Source organism: Empidonax traillii, unplaced genomic scaffold, assembly GCF_003031625.1.
Source record: "Empidonax traillii isolate 1590-97213 ecotype Southwest subspecies unplaced genomic scaffold, ASM303162v1 scaffold752:size306384, whole genome shotgun sequence".
Lineage (NCBI taxonomy): Eukaryota > Metazoa > Chordata > Aves > Passeriformes > Tyrannidae > Empidonax > Empidonax traillii.
Window position 1 is genome coordinate 153,806 of NW_020955945.1, and position 14,287 is coordinate 168,092.

Genomic DNA, 14,287 nt, shown 5'->3' on the forward strand with positions numbered 1-14,287 from the left:
TAGTTACAGGATCCCTTTTTCACCAATGAGAACATAAAATATTTTATCTTTATGGTTATTGCTGTCCGATCCCCTGTGAACTGGATGTTTCTCTGCCACTTGAATCAAGGCATCTGGCTCAAATGTTCCATGCTGGCCCTTCCTGCTTAATTATCACTCAGGGGCTTGTTTTCTATGTATAACTCTATGCTTAAAGAAAAGTTATCAGTAGAGTCACATTTTACATTGCAAATTCACCCCTACACCAGGCTTGAACTTCATGTCTACAGAAGGGCACATTTGCAGAGTTTAAACAGTTGTAGCTGATAGTTAATTAAAATTAATGTTATTCTAGGATGCAGCTGACTTGCATAGCCCCAGGAGGACTGTGCTGCCGCTGGCACTGATGTCAATTTCTGTTTGTTTGTGGGTTTTTTTAATTTTAAAAAAAGCTTCTGGATATCTTCAAAGAGTTCTCCTGCAGGGTAAATCACATGCCAGCTGAAATGCAGGAAGGCCAGCACTTCTTGGTTCATTCTTTTAGTGGCTTAATGAGGAGAAATTGAAGATCTGTTGCCTGTGATGTTTTGGCATGAATGCTTAGTGACCTCTTAATTCCCTTTTGTCCACTTCTCTCTCTCTATTTCTTCTTCACCTGCCTTCAGAAGCATATTTTTAGCGTGGTTTTCCTGGCTGAACATTCTGCTTTCTTTCACCTGAGGGCACTGATGTGTTACCTGCTCTCCAGTGCTGCGGTGCCCCTGGGGCACATCCACGTGCAGGGGGGATGACCTTTTGCTATTGCCAAGGCTGACCCGGGGGCTCTGTGGTTTCCTGCATAATCAGTCTGCTTGCTTTAAAATGTGCCAATCTCCTTTCAGCTCTCCTGCTGCTGTTTTATTTCTGTTGGTCTCCTTTTAACCTTGGCTTCCCTCCAGTCACTTTTGGTCCTGATGATAGAAGAGCTTCTGTAACAACAGGCCGTCTATGGGATGGCATCTCTGTCCTCATGGGAGATGAGCCAGGCTTGTGCTCTGGAAGTGAGGGAAAGTGTGCTTGGACTCATTCATTGTTTTACAGACACTATTGTTTCTTCACTCGATGAAAGAATTCTGCATTTATTTTCTTGTTACCTCTTAGCAATACCATGGCTAACACAGTTCCTAATTAAATACTGTTTGTTAATGCAGCATAATTCTGAGTTCCTTTACAGATCAGCTAATTCCCAGGAAGAGGAGATGATGAACCTTAGTTTCAGGAGTTCTTATTAATCCAGAATCAAGGTACAACCAAGTCTTGAGCCTTGAGTCATACTGGTTACATTCTGCCTGTTTTCTTTTTGTTCAGTACCAGTTTAGTGTAATTAGAAGATAAGGCTTGAGAGACTGGTGAAATGTGCAGCTGAGCCCTCTAAACAGGGGACCTGCAGTGGCCAGGGATAACTGTAATTTATGTCCTGAACACAACAGTGCACCCAGCCTGGGTCTGTACTGCCACCAGACCGTGGCACACATGAGCCAGGAGAGCTCTTGACATTTATTTCCATAGATGTGAAACAATCAATGAGTTTTATTGAAAAACCATTCAAGCTTGTCTAATACTAGTCCGTGCTGAATTTCTTTTCAGGGAATCATCAGGCCTTTATGTGCAATGATTTATGTTAATACATTTTTAACAGTCACTAACAAAATTAAATTCCTGGCATTTCTGGTTTTGCTTTTCTTTTGTGTGGAGTATCATTATTATGAAATTTGTGCTTCGTACAAATGAATGGAGGGGGCTGGGATTCACTCTAGCAGTTGAGAGAGAGGCTGTTAAGAGACAGAGCAGAATCTGTGTGTTACATTTCTTTCTTTTAAAGGGAGACTGTCACATTGTCCCCATGAATCTTCCAATATGCTGCATGCTTAGTAGAGTGCACCAGGGCCTAGCCTGAATATTAAGGTGCTTTAAAATGTACTTGTTCTGCTGTGATAGATATCTGCTGATAGATGGAGAGAACGTTGCAAATGGCACATTCTCTTCCCTTCTGCTTTTTGTTTGGTTTTGCTGCCTCCTGTTTTTTCTGTAACCCTAACTAGTTCAGCAGAAAGAGAAGCAAGGTGACATAAGTCGAATTTTACCATGTCATCTTTAAGAGACCCTTGCTGAATGAGCCAACGAATGTTTACATTTGCTAAAGTTTCAGAAACTTGCCGCAGATACAAGTTTAATTCCTGGCCAGGTCAAATTTTATTGGTTTTGGGAGATAAATGGTAATCCCATCTGTGATGAAATGCAGTATTAATTGGCTGCCCTGCAGCTGCAAAATTCTTACTGGAGCTGTATCACCATCATTACTGAGTTTGGATTTAGTATAACAATAATGTATTTGTGTCAAAGCAGCAATGACCTGCAAAAAAAAAATATTTTCCGAAGTGGAAAAGAGAGCTTGTATTCTCTTAACTGTATGGTGAAATAGTCTATTTGGAAATGAAATCTTAAAATGTCTGTTTTCTTCCAAGGGAAACATTAACAGTAGAAAAGTGGGTGGTGGAGGCAAAGATTGAGAAAAATAGTGTGTTCCTGTGAGAACTGCCTTGGAGCGCTTTTTATGTGGTGCTGGGAAACACCAGTCATTCCAAGATCCCACACTGTGCTCAGAGCATGCTGCCTGCAGCAGGCTTTTCTGTAGCTTGTGGTGACAGAAGCGGTTAATTGATGGACCAGTGTCCATTACTGCATATACCTGGGACTGAAAGGTAAGAACTTGGGAGGTGAGAAGCCCAGCACCCTTCAAAAGGACCTGCAAGCTGTTTTCTTCCTCAGGGGAAACATTTCATGTTTTGGTGGCCATACAATAGGAGATTATTTGTGTGCCATGACATACAGAACAGCAGTGGGGGTAGTCATCTTCTGTGTGAGTGGGTCAGCTGAACATGGGGACACCTGAATTCATTTCTCAGCTCTGTTCTTGGCTTGCTGTATGACCTGGAGCCGAGTTCTTCTCAGCTCTGTCCATCTAGAGCAATAATTTCTATAAAGTTCTGCCCATACAAACTCCATGCTACTGCTGGGTATGTGAAAGCAGGCAATTAACAAACTACTATTGATATCTCTTCGTGAATGCAGGTGTAACAGGTCTGGTAACCTGTTCTCAAAGCAACCACATGTGTTTCTTCTGAAGACTTTACTTATTTAAAATTTTGCCAAGTGATGTACATGGGGTGAATTTGTTGTGTTGCAGGTTGTTCCAGCTTCAAGTGGATTGATTTAGCTATCTATGGAGAAATTCAACCAAAAGGATTCATCTGGTTTTAAGGAACAAATAGTTGGTAAACAGCTTGGGGGGGAAAAAAGTTTCTTTCATTCTGGGGTGGTTTGTTGTTTTATTTTCTGGTTTTTGCTTTTACAGCTTTGTCATTTGGTTGCAAATGAGCTCACAATGAGGCTCGCCTTGGTATCGAGGCATCCATAAGCTCTGCCCTCTGAATGGGTTTTCTGGTGTCTAGTAGGGAACCTCAGCTTCTCAGTCAATGGTGGTGTTTCACCTGTGCAGCTGATAGCATGAAACTTGGAGAAGTTTGGTGTCCTTGAGACTTTCAATGCTCTCAAATGTGGCTGAAGTTAAGCTCTTGAGCATAAAAAATGACTAGGGAAGGATTCAGGGGGTAAAGGGGACATGCAGTCACAGTATGATCCTATAATCCTTGCTTCCTTAAGAATCTAGCCTGAATATTTTGCCTTGCTGAAACATTCTGGCTTGCTTCAGGCATTCTTATTCGTACATCTCTCAAACCTGATTGCTTAGACTAGGAATTTGCTAATGACGTGCCTTGGGTCTAGGGATTAGGGTTTTTTGTTTTGTTTTTTGCACTTCCATTGAAAATTTACTTAATGATGTTTTAAGCCTCAGTGCAAACTGCATTTTTCAGTCTGACCTCAGCTTTTCCAAATGGCAGCTCCAAACAGCTTGTTCTTACAGACCATACACAGGTCTGCATGTACATCATCTCAGAGAATGACTATGTGTCTGGCAGAGCTTTTACAAGGCAGCTCTGGATACAGGGGAGCCAAGAGCTTGTGTTTCCTGTGCTCTCTTGGATGCAGGCAGGCAGCAGCTGCCTCTTGTTTCAAAGCCCTGCTGCAGTAGGAATGGACTTTGGGCCTCTGTTGTTTCAGAACTGACGCTCATGGCACCTCAAGAGCTTTGCTCTCTTCAGCAAGTGAATGTGTACCTGGGGCTCTGGAATTGCACTTTGAAATTTTCAGGGTGGACATTTGATCAGTCAGATGAATCTGTTTGGCTGCTGGCATTAGGTCACTCCCTTGGGGAAGAAGCCCTTCTCCTTAAGGAGATCCCTGTGCTAAGAGCTGGCAAGGAGAGAGTTGGCTGGATCCTGCCAAAGGTGCCGGAAGAGGCTTTGCTCTGAATTGCCTATTGATTCCTTCTTGCTGAATGACGGGGTTCTTCCCCAGTCTTGAAAAGGAGATGTTTGCATTCCTGCCAAAGGAAAATGTTTGGATTTTTTTTTCCTTTGGCTGCTTTTTCTTTGGCTTACTTTTTAATGAATTCCAGCCTCTGGATAAGCGTCATTAGCAAAGCTTCTCCGTGTGCAGCTACTCTCTCTGTTTTTAAGGAGTTGTACATCTCAGCACAGCACAGATAGTTGTTGCAGGAACCTCCAGTGGAGCCAAAGGACCCTTGATTCCAGGATCATGATGGGAGCAAGGCTATTCTATCAGTGGAGCAGCAGCAGCATGACCCATCTCACTTATGTGACAAAACTAGCAGAGCTGAGCAGCCTCAAAGCACAGCTGTGTGGGCCATCATTTCCACCCAGGCTAAAAAACAAAAGGCCAGCCCTGAAAGTGGGAGTTTGAACCTCTGTGTGGAGGCTGTAGTTCTCCTCAGCATAAAGATGAATGCAGTCCATCATCATGGAGAAATAGCTGCTCTCTGCTGAGGGAAGGGAGCAGTTTGTGTCCACAGCTGCCTTTTATCTGAGAGGCTGAAGTTCTACAGAGCTATAAATCTTTCAGCATCTGCAGTGACTCCTTTCCTCTGGCAGCCGAGATGTTTATCCCAGTAAGAAAGATGGAACCTCAAAGGAGGATTTATTGCCCCTGTTCCAGCTTATAGTTCACTGTAGAAGCCTTCTGGTGCCAGTAAGCAGGCAGGTGAGAGGAGTCGCTCTGAAGAAGATGGCGATTGAAAAGGGGGCCTGAATGAAGATTGTCAGAGGTCAGCACTGGCAACGTGTTAAGCCAGGCCTGTTCCTCTCTGCTCTGCCACCTCTGGAGCCTAACAGCATGAGACAGCACCAAAACACTGCAGAGCTCCAGAAATGCAGGAAATCTCTGGGCTGGCCCTTGCAGTACAGGCGTTTCCCAAAATAGCTCCTTGGCTTCCCCGCAGCTCATTCACCCTCCTCCACAACTGCTTCACATTGGTATGAAGTACCAAAAGTAAAATTCCCATCCTCGTCACTAGCATCCAGCCAGCTGAGCAAGCAGGAATCCTGACAAAGGCTTGTGCTGGGAACAAAGGACAGGTCAGGCTGATTATGCTCAAGGGACAGAAAGCAGCAGTGGTGGAGAGTGTTTGAGGTTCAGAATACATTACATTAGCTGCACAGTCACATTTGCTTTTTATTTCCCCTACTGTTTGGGGGAAATTCTGTGTCTTTGCATTTCCTAACTGACAGCTGAGCCAGGAGATATTTGGAGGTTTTTTGGTCCTTGCTTTTTTGCCAGCGCCTTGGACTTGGTGCTGGCTCCCCCGAGCTCTGTCTGGGCACCCCAAGTTGCTCTGTGCTGTTTTTCTGGTGGCTGCTGCTCCATCCATGCCCGAGCCCCCTTCCCTGTCTCCAAAAGGTACCCTTTGCTTCACCCACCCACAGGGCTGCCCTCCCCAGGGCTGTGTCACCCCACAGTGAGCAGTCCCACCAGGGTATCATTCCCCAAGGTTATCGGTGTGATGGGATCAAGGGACATAGCCATGCTGCTCCTGGCCTGCAGCACTAGTGGAGAAGCCTGTGACTGTCACACTGTGTCCGAGGGGCTCTGGGGCAGATTGCCACGACAGGGTGCAACAAAGCAGGAATGGGAAGGCAGTGGGACACTATGCTGCTGGCAGGGCCACTCGAGAGAAGCATCTTCCAAATATAAGCTAGTGGTGGTCACAGCAGCTCTGTGGACACCTGTGACTGCTGGGTTTACTTGGGCGGTGTGTGCACCCTCCCTTCTTCCATCTGCTGTTGTGTAAATTGCTTTATCTTCACTTGTGCAGGCAAACCAAGAGGGTGTTTCTAAACCCTCAACACACAGGCAGGGCGGAGAGGAAATGATGGGTACTTTGGGACTGAGCTGTCAGGAATGTGATGCAATTCAAAGCCTCTGAGGCCATTTTCTGGGCAAATGAGAGTGCACTCAGCCACTACAGACCTTGATCCCTTGGCCAGCTGGCCATGAACTCCTCTACAAAGCAGGGCCACTGTGACAGGCCCCTGGGCTGAGCTGCAAACCTGCCCCACTGCCGTCAGCGGGACCAAGCTCACCTTGCAGCCCCAGCAGCAGCCACACCCCAGCACCAAGCTCTTTGCAGGGGCCCAGAGGGACAGCTGGGCACTGAACCAGCTGTGGGCCAGACACCGAGGTGTGTTCCCGAGGTGAAGCAGCAGCAAAGACAACAAAACAGCTTGGTTTGATCCACACAGCTATTTCTTTTTTTAATTATTAACTTGTGCCTTACAATAGAAGAGAAAAGAGTGCGAGCAAACAATTTGCTGGTTCCAGGAACTACTCTGGCACCGCCACAAGGGCAGCGAGGTCTCGTGATGATAACCCTGCCAGGGCACTGACACGCAACACGTGCACACGCGGAGTCTCCGGCTCTTGCAAAAGCGATCGCTGGCAATTTAAGGCATTGAAGGAAACCTACAGTTGTTAAATCCTATATCAAATTTGGCACACATTGGAACAGTTAGAGCGGAGACAAGGATGCTTTGTGGGCTGGTGTTCAGGAGTCCTGCGGCTTCCCAGTGCTGGCTGGAGCACCGTGCTAATCTGGGCACAGGAGTTTCGTGTGAAAACTGTGCAGCCAAACAAGGGTCCTTCAGACCCTGATGTTTTGGAGCCAGTGATACCAGACAAGGTGCTGCACCCTGTGGCACAGTGACACTTTCACCTCTGATGTACCGGTTCCCTGCCCTCCGCCTGCTGCTTATAAACTCCATGTGCCTTGGCTGGACTAAAGCTGCCAGAAAACAGAGTTGTCAGGACAAAAAAAAAATTAACACTCATAGTTCAAAATATACGTGGCTCAGACCAGACCTCAGGTGTGGTTACAGTCCAGTGTGGCTATTTCTGTGCTTCTAGGATTAAAAGTGGACGGCTACAACTTGAGGAGCGGGGAAGAGTTTGTGATTTGTGTAGCTGATGAAGGTCTGTAGCCTTGAAACCAGTGACAGTAAACATGTTTCCCTCCCCAAAGAGCTGGCTCAGCAGCAGACCCAGCCAGCTCCCCCTCACCTGCCCCAGGAAGAGGGAGGGAGGGTGCTATGAATCCATGTGCTACCACAACAATGACCAACATGCATCTATCTACCTGTTCTGCTGTGCCTCCAACCCATTTAAAAGGGAGCAGTGTGCCAAGCTCGGCCTCTGCGTGGCAGGACCCGCAGGGAAGCCGTCCCTGGGTTGGTGTCCCTGGGGAGTTATGTGTTTCTAAGGGGGGCTTCCCACGAGTCCAGTGTGGCTTCGTGCCCAGAGGAGAAATTTAAAGGCCGAGTGGAGACTGCTCCCCCTCAAATGTACATGAATAGGGTCCCAGTGGTTACATTTTTGCATTTGCAGTGATTCCTCCATGCAGGTTTAACCTCCCTCTTTTCTTGACAGAGGTTATGGTCCCCTCAATCACCTCAGCCCTGCTGGATGATATTTTGGAGGTCACTTTAATAACCTCTCCTTGCTCCTCCTCCTTGAAGGACAGAGTAGAGGAACTGAAGCTTCTTGGCTCAAAGGAGTAAGTGGGGTTGGGGAGGGAATTGAGCGCTGGAAGGCCAACACTTCCCATGTTGAAGAGGGTCTCCTCTCCCTCCAGCAGCTTCCTGCAAGCACATCACAAGGAAAGAGGTTAGTCTTGGAGTGTGAAACATCTGCAAAACTTGAGGGCAAGTTGTACCCTGCAGGAAAGTCCAAGCACTCCAGACCATCACCCCAGGTCACACTGCACCATGAAACTGGTTCCAAATCATGTCTTGGTGAATAATTTCTGGAGCACTTGCAATATGGGATGCATGAGACCAACTTTCCAGAAATGCCAGGAAAATAAATACCCAAACCACAGGGACTTGGCCTTTTGCATCTAGTTTGGCTTTGCAAGAGAGACAAGTTTCCAACCCCAATTGTCCCCATTAAACACTGTTTCTGGGATGGCTGGGGAACACAGTTCACAGCTGCTAGATCAAGGCATGACATGGAGCCATGGCTGCTCCCCAGGCAGGAACTGGCAGGTCCAGGCAGCAAAGATGAGCAACACAATTGTGGTGCTCCTTGAGTCTGTACCCAGGGATTTTCTGGGCCCTTGAAAATATCCCAGCCTGGTGGGGTCAGGGGATTGGGCTTGGGAGGTGGCCAAAGCAGGAATAAAGCAGCCTTACCTGTAGGCAGCTATCTCAATATCAAGGGCCATCTTGACATTAAGCAGGTCTTGGTACTCCCTCAAGTGCCGTGCCATCTCATTTTTGGTGTTTCGCAGGTCATCCTCCAGCTGCCCGATGGTGTCCTGCAAAGGCAAGGGCACTCAGGGCTGTGTTTTGGAACAGAGACTTCTCACACAGATTTTCTGCTCTGCCCATTGCAAAGACAGGGAAGTTGCAATGGGCAGTTGGTCCATGATGGCACATCCCTTCAGGAGATTGGGATGACAAAATCTCACGTTAACAGGGATGAAAAAGCAGGCTGAGCACCAGGTGTGGTTTGTGAGTGTGTGCAGTGGGGGAGGCTTTAGGCATTGATGGATTTATATAGTTTCCCATCTGTGGGAGGGTCTGTGAGGTGGGTAAATAGTGCATGGTGGTGGAACTTCCAGTCCTACAGGGAACAAGGCAGGCTGCTACAGAGGGAAGAAAAATTTTGGGCTTAAACATCATCAAAGCACAGTCAGTGGCTCAACAGGACAAGTGAAGGCCCTCAGCACTGCAGCAGTAGAGAAGAAGGGCTGCAGTCTGCATCCGTGGGGCTTAAGAAGGGTTGGACACGTGTCTGGGTGGTGGAAGGAGAAGTGGTGCTGCCAGGGCTGCCCTCCAGGAGGGGAAATCTGAAACCTTCCCTGGAAAATGCCTCAGAGTGCCAGTGTGGGGTGCTCAGCTGGGCAGTGATGTTGTTCTAGCATCCTTCTCATCAGCTTTGCCCTGCCTTTTGCCCCCTATATCCTGTTCTACTTGCGATGTGGAGGACTCCAAGGCCAGATTTCCTGCTAACAAAGGAGACTAATCTTTTCTTCTATTTTTTTTCTCAGGAAACGAGCAGCCTGGTTTTCTCCCACATGCATCCAAATATCTAAGAAGCAGCCTGAAAGCAGTGAAACCCACTCCTCTCTTCCCAGCAGGTTTCCTGCTGCCAGCTGCTCTGCTGTGCCACCAGAGGAGCATGATTTGGAACAGGAATGAGTCAGCAGTTTGCATTTAAGTTATGGTGTAGCCCCGCCTGCAAGTCCCTGCAATGGCCACTGCCAGCCTCTGCTCTCCTGCACCCACTGGAACAGTTGGGCCTCTGTGATTGTTTCCAGATACCCTGTTCCAGCAAACAATCTTTGTCCTGCCATGTCATTGCCATCTTGTCCCCATCCTCATTCTCATCCTGTGTCCCCTCCTTCCTCTCCAGCATAACCTTCCTTGTGCATAGTGCAGAGACAGACACGAGACATGGAGCTGCCCAAGGAGCAGGGAGCTGTGCTGACCTTGGTGCAGCGAGCCCAGTCTGAGCAGTGCCCCTCAGGGAAGCAGTGACAGCTCATCCTGAATGCAGCACAGGGCATCTCACAGTCAAATTAGCTGGGTACATCCAGCCTTGGGGGACATTTAGGGGCCATCCTTGTGGTCTCTGCCTTGACCTGTGCTGCTCTGTCCCTTTTCCACAGCAAGAGAGCTGCATGAAGTTGTGCCTCAGAGAAGGTCATTGGGCCATCAACTGAAAAGCCCCAGGACATGCATGAATGTCACTGCTATACAGATTAAAACCTCTTATCCCAAAGCAGACAGACTGCTGCTGCACCAAACCGTGACAGGAGGGAAGAACTTGGGGTGACCCCACCCTGGGACAGTTCCACTCTTGCTGCTGTGACCCTCTGTGCCTTCAGCCCTCTGCCCTCTGCCTGCAGTCCACATGAACAAAAACCTCATTTGAAATGGCTTGTTACCTTCTCTGCACCTCTCTTCCACATCCCAGCCCTACCAGCTGATTGAATAAAAACCCATTTCCACACCATTGCAAACCAAAGCTCTCTCATGTTGGTTAAGATTTGACTGGAAAGCCTTTAGAAGTCTATGGGAACGTTTTAAAAGCTCAGACAATAGGAATATTATCTTTTAATACACACTTCCATCCTTTTCCATTGGTTGCAGCCAAGGAAATTAATTAGCTGCTACACATGCACATTGTTCAAAAGACTCCTAAGTAGTGCAACACATAAAGCAGATCCTGAGAGTCATACAGGAAAACACTGCTGTGATGTCACTGAAGCAATTTTAATTATGGTACTATTTAATCCAGGTGCATTAATTTTTCTTTCCAATTGATAGTTGCTCCTATGGCATCAAGACTATTTCAGAAGATTACTGTGTGTAATTTTTTCACCCACTATAGAGAATATTGTATATTGCCTTTTTTCACAATATTTGTTGAAGACTGCATCAACTGTTCAGGAAGATTGCAAGTAGTTTGGAGCTAAGTCATGAATTCTAGACTGCCTGGCAAAATTTGGCCTTAGAAATGACAAAGCATTACTTGGGTGTAAAGCAACATCCTCTAGGTATGATTTAAGGCAGCTCCTTCAGTATTTAGAAGGAAACGGCTTGATTTAGAAACCACAGATCATTTAATAGCCATGTAATAGAACAATTTCAAGATTTATTTTTTTATAAACCATTTATGTTTCCCTGGACTAAGAAAATGCGGTAATACTGCGGTAATGGAATAAGAGATATGGAGCACTCAGTGTCCCACGTGAGTCTTTCCACAGATCTGGGGTCTGTCTGCAAATTCAGACATAGTCTTTGTAGAGCTCCAATTTCTGCAGTGCAGGTGCCAAGAGCCAGGCCACAGGGCAAGGGGCCAAGCCTAAGCAGATAGCTTTGAGGAATTACCCACAACAATGGGAAATGTGTGGGCAATTTTGGACCTGATCCTTAAGGGACGGGGATATCCTTAAGGGCAGGGATGGAGTGATGCCCCAAACAGCACTGCCACGTGCAGGGATGTCACCTGCAGGAATGGGGTATCCTGGCCTGTTTCCCAGAAACCTGCCCTCTCTGTTTTTGCCTATGGATAAAGGGTGAAGGCAACAGGCGATGCCCTGGTAGGGCAGGACCTGTGTGCAGGGCAGAGAGGCGCTGTGCTGGGTGGTAAGAAGGCTGCAGAGGGGTGCCTGGCACTGTGCAGCGCTGTGGGGGCACTGCCCCTGCACGGGCGGGTGCCGCACCGTGGCGGGGGTGTTGCGGGTAGGGCAGCACAGATTGGGATAGTGGGGGTGCTGGGCAATGCGGGGTCGGGGGGGGCACCGCGTTGGGCCGAGGTGTCCAGCGCTGCACAGAGCGGCGGGAGGGGCTGCTGCAGGGGATGGAGGTGCGCTGCAGGATTTCACTGGCAGTGGAGATTCTCAGCACTCCACAGCACCAGGGGAAGGGGAGTGAGGGGTCGGAGGTGCCGGTAAGGCATTTGCCGGGGGGTTGCGTGGGATGAAGATGTTCGGTGCTACACATTACGGGGGGCCGTAATTATGGAACTGCCGACTGGCGCGGATTGCACGAGAGGAGGATGCTCGGTACCGCACAGTGCCCGGTGCCAGGGGAGAGGACGGTGACGGTTCCCGGCGCCGCCCGGCTCACCTGCAGACCGGCAGCCTCGGCGTTGTGCCGCTCCTCCAGCTCCTGCAGCTGCCTCTCCAGGGACTGGTGGGCGCCGCGCAGGCTCTCCATCTCCACTAGGCGCGCCTGGAGCTGGCGGCGGCACTCGCCGGCCTCCCTACGGCTGGCGCGCACGGCCTCCTGGCTGCGGGCCGCCCGCTCGTGCAGGCGGGCGCAGCGGGCGCGGTACCAGTCCTCGGCCGCCTGCAGGTTGCGGGCCGCCAGCGCCTCGTACTGTGCTCGAAGCTCCCGCAGCGCCGCGGCCAGGTCGGGCCGCGGGGCCGGGGCGGGGGCCGGGGCCGGGAGCGCGGCGCCCAGCTCGGCGAGCTGCTCGGCGTGGGCGCTGCGCATCTCGGCCAGCTCCTCCCGCAGCGCCGCCGCCCGCCGCTCCAGGTCGATGCGGGCGCGGGAGGCCGCCTCGGCCGCCTGCTGCCGGGAGCGCAGCGCCCGCTCCGCCTCGGCGCGGCTCCGCGCCTCCTCCTCGCAGCGCGCCCGGAGCCGCTGCGTCTCCTCGGCCAGGCGCGCCCGCTCCAGCATCGCCTGCGCTCGCTCCCCGTGCGCCTCCTCCAGCCGGGCGCGCAGGGCGCGCAGCTCCCCGCCCAGCAGCTGCCCCAGCCGGCGCGGCTCGTCCGAGCGCTGCCGCAGCGCCGCCAGCTCCGCCGCCAGCGCCCGGTTCCGCTCCTCCAGCGCCCGCACCCTCTCGATGTAGCCGGCGAAGCGCTCGTTGAGGCCCTGCAGCTGCTCCTTCTCGCTGCGCCGCGGCTCCGCGCCGCGCTCCCGCACCGCCCCCGGCTCCGCGCCCGGGCGCGCCCGCCGGGCCGGCGGTACCTCGGGGCGGCGCGGGGCCTCCGCGAAGAGGTGGCGGTAGGAGGCGGCCAGAGCCGCTGGCTCCGCGCTGTAGCTCATGGCGGCGGAGCAGGACCGGCGGCGCCGCCGGCGCTTATGTACGGCGGGGCGGGGCGGGGCACGGCGCGGTGCGGTGCGGAGGGGGCTCGGGGCGGAGCGGTGCGGAGGGGGCTCCTCTCGACGGGGAGAGGCGCGGTGCGGTGCGAGGCGCGGTGCGGTGAGAGGTGCCGCCACGGCGGGAGGCGGCCGGAGCTGTCCGTGCACCGCGGTGCTGAAGAGCCGTGGCGGCGGGTGGGGCACGGGGCAGGATGGATGGATGGATGGATGGATGGATGGATGGATGGATGGATGGATGGATGGATGGATGGATGGATGGATGGATGGATGGATGGATGGATGTGTAGAGGGAAGGGATGGACACACGAATGCAGAAAGAGCACACAAAAATTCATGGGCAGACGGACGAGGTCATACAGATACAGACAAAGACGCACAGGCATGCAAAAAGGGTCAGACACATTCACAGTAAGATACACGCATCCACATGCTCAAAGCCAGACAAAGGGACAAACAACCGTCCAGAGAGACACACAGATGCACACATAGATGCACTGGCATGGGGAGGCAGAAACACAGAAGGAAGCAGGCAGAAATGGGCAGGTGGAGAGACAGAGTCAGGCAGACACAGAGAGACAAAAGGGCAGGCAAATACACAGGTGCATGCACACACACACACACACACACGCACACAAATCACTCCTGCTGGAGTATCCCCAGCTGTCCCTGCCAATGCTCAAGGGAAGTTGTGCTGTACGTCTGCATCTGGTGTGAAGGTGTCCTGGGGGGATTGGTCCCAGCCCCTCCCCTCTGATAAGAAACAGGGCACCCACAGCTGTGAGGTCTCTGTGGGATGGGGCTGTGAGCTGTCGGGGTGCAGAGTTGGGGACGTGCCTGGAGGAGGGGGTACCCAGGACAGAGACTGACGATGATCAGTCCCGATGTGCCACAGGAGACACACAGGGGGGATTTTGCCTTCAGGTTGTTTGCCAGGAACTGAATCACTTCTGTTTCTCTACTGTCCATGCAAGCAGGCTGCCCCCCCACACTGGCAAGGGTTTCCTAGGAGTACCCAGGGCTCCAGAGCTGATGGGAAGGGGGTGTTCATGCACATCTCACCTCCAGGCAAACTGCAATGCCTGGGAACATGGTCCACCCCCAGAGCAGGACTTGCCAAGAGACCAGTGAGAAGTGTCTGATCTCTGGGAGCAGCAGCACAAAATATGAGAAGGAAAACCAACTTTAAATATCTGTGATCCAAGTGTTGAGAAACACTGTGAAATGTAAAAACAGATCTT

At 50.9% G+C, this 14,287-nt stretch overlaps 1 protein-coding gene across 1 annotated transcript; it reads right to left on the minus strand.

Annotated features, from left to right (window-relative positions):
• Positions 1 to 7,415: 7,415 nt before the first annotated feature.
• INA (internexin neuronal intermediate filament protein alpha) lies at positions 7,416 to 12,992 on the minus strand. The gene is made up of 3 exons (XM_027900820.1): positions 12,069 to 12,992; positions 8,622 to 8,746; positions 7,416 to 8,069 (listed from the first exon to the last, which is right to left on the minus strand). The coding sequence occupies exons 1-3, from the start codon at positions 12,990 to 12,992 to the stop codon at positions 7,796 to 7,798; spliced, it is 1,323 nt and encodes a 440-aa protein (XP_027756621.1). The 3' UTR covers positions 7,416 to 7,795.
• Positions 12,993 to 14,287: the final 1,295 nt, after the last annotated feature.

Coding starts and splice junctions, on each gene's coding strand:
- INA (XM_027900820.1), bottom strand. CDS start 12,992: ATGAGCTACAGCGCGGAGCCAGCGGCTCTGGCCGCCTCCTACCGCCAC. Junction 8,747..12,068: donor CCGAGGCTGCCGGTCTGCAG/GTGAGCCGGGCG, acceptor TTGCCTTTGCAG/GACACCATCGGGCAGCTGGA. Junction 8,070..8,621: donor ATTGAGATAGCTGCCTACAG/GTAAGGCTGCTT, acceptor ATGTGCTTGCAG/GAAGCTGCTGGAGGGAGAGG.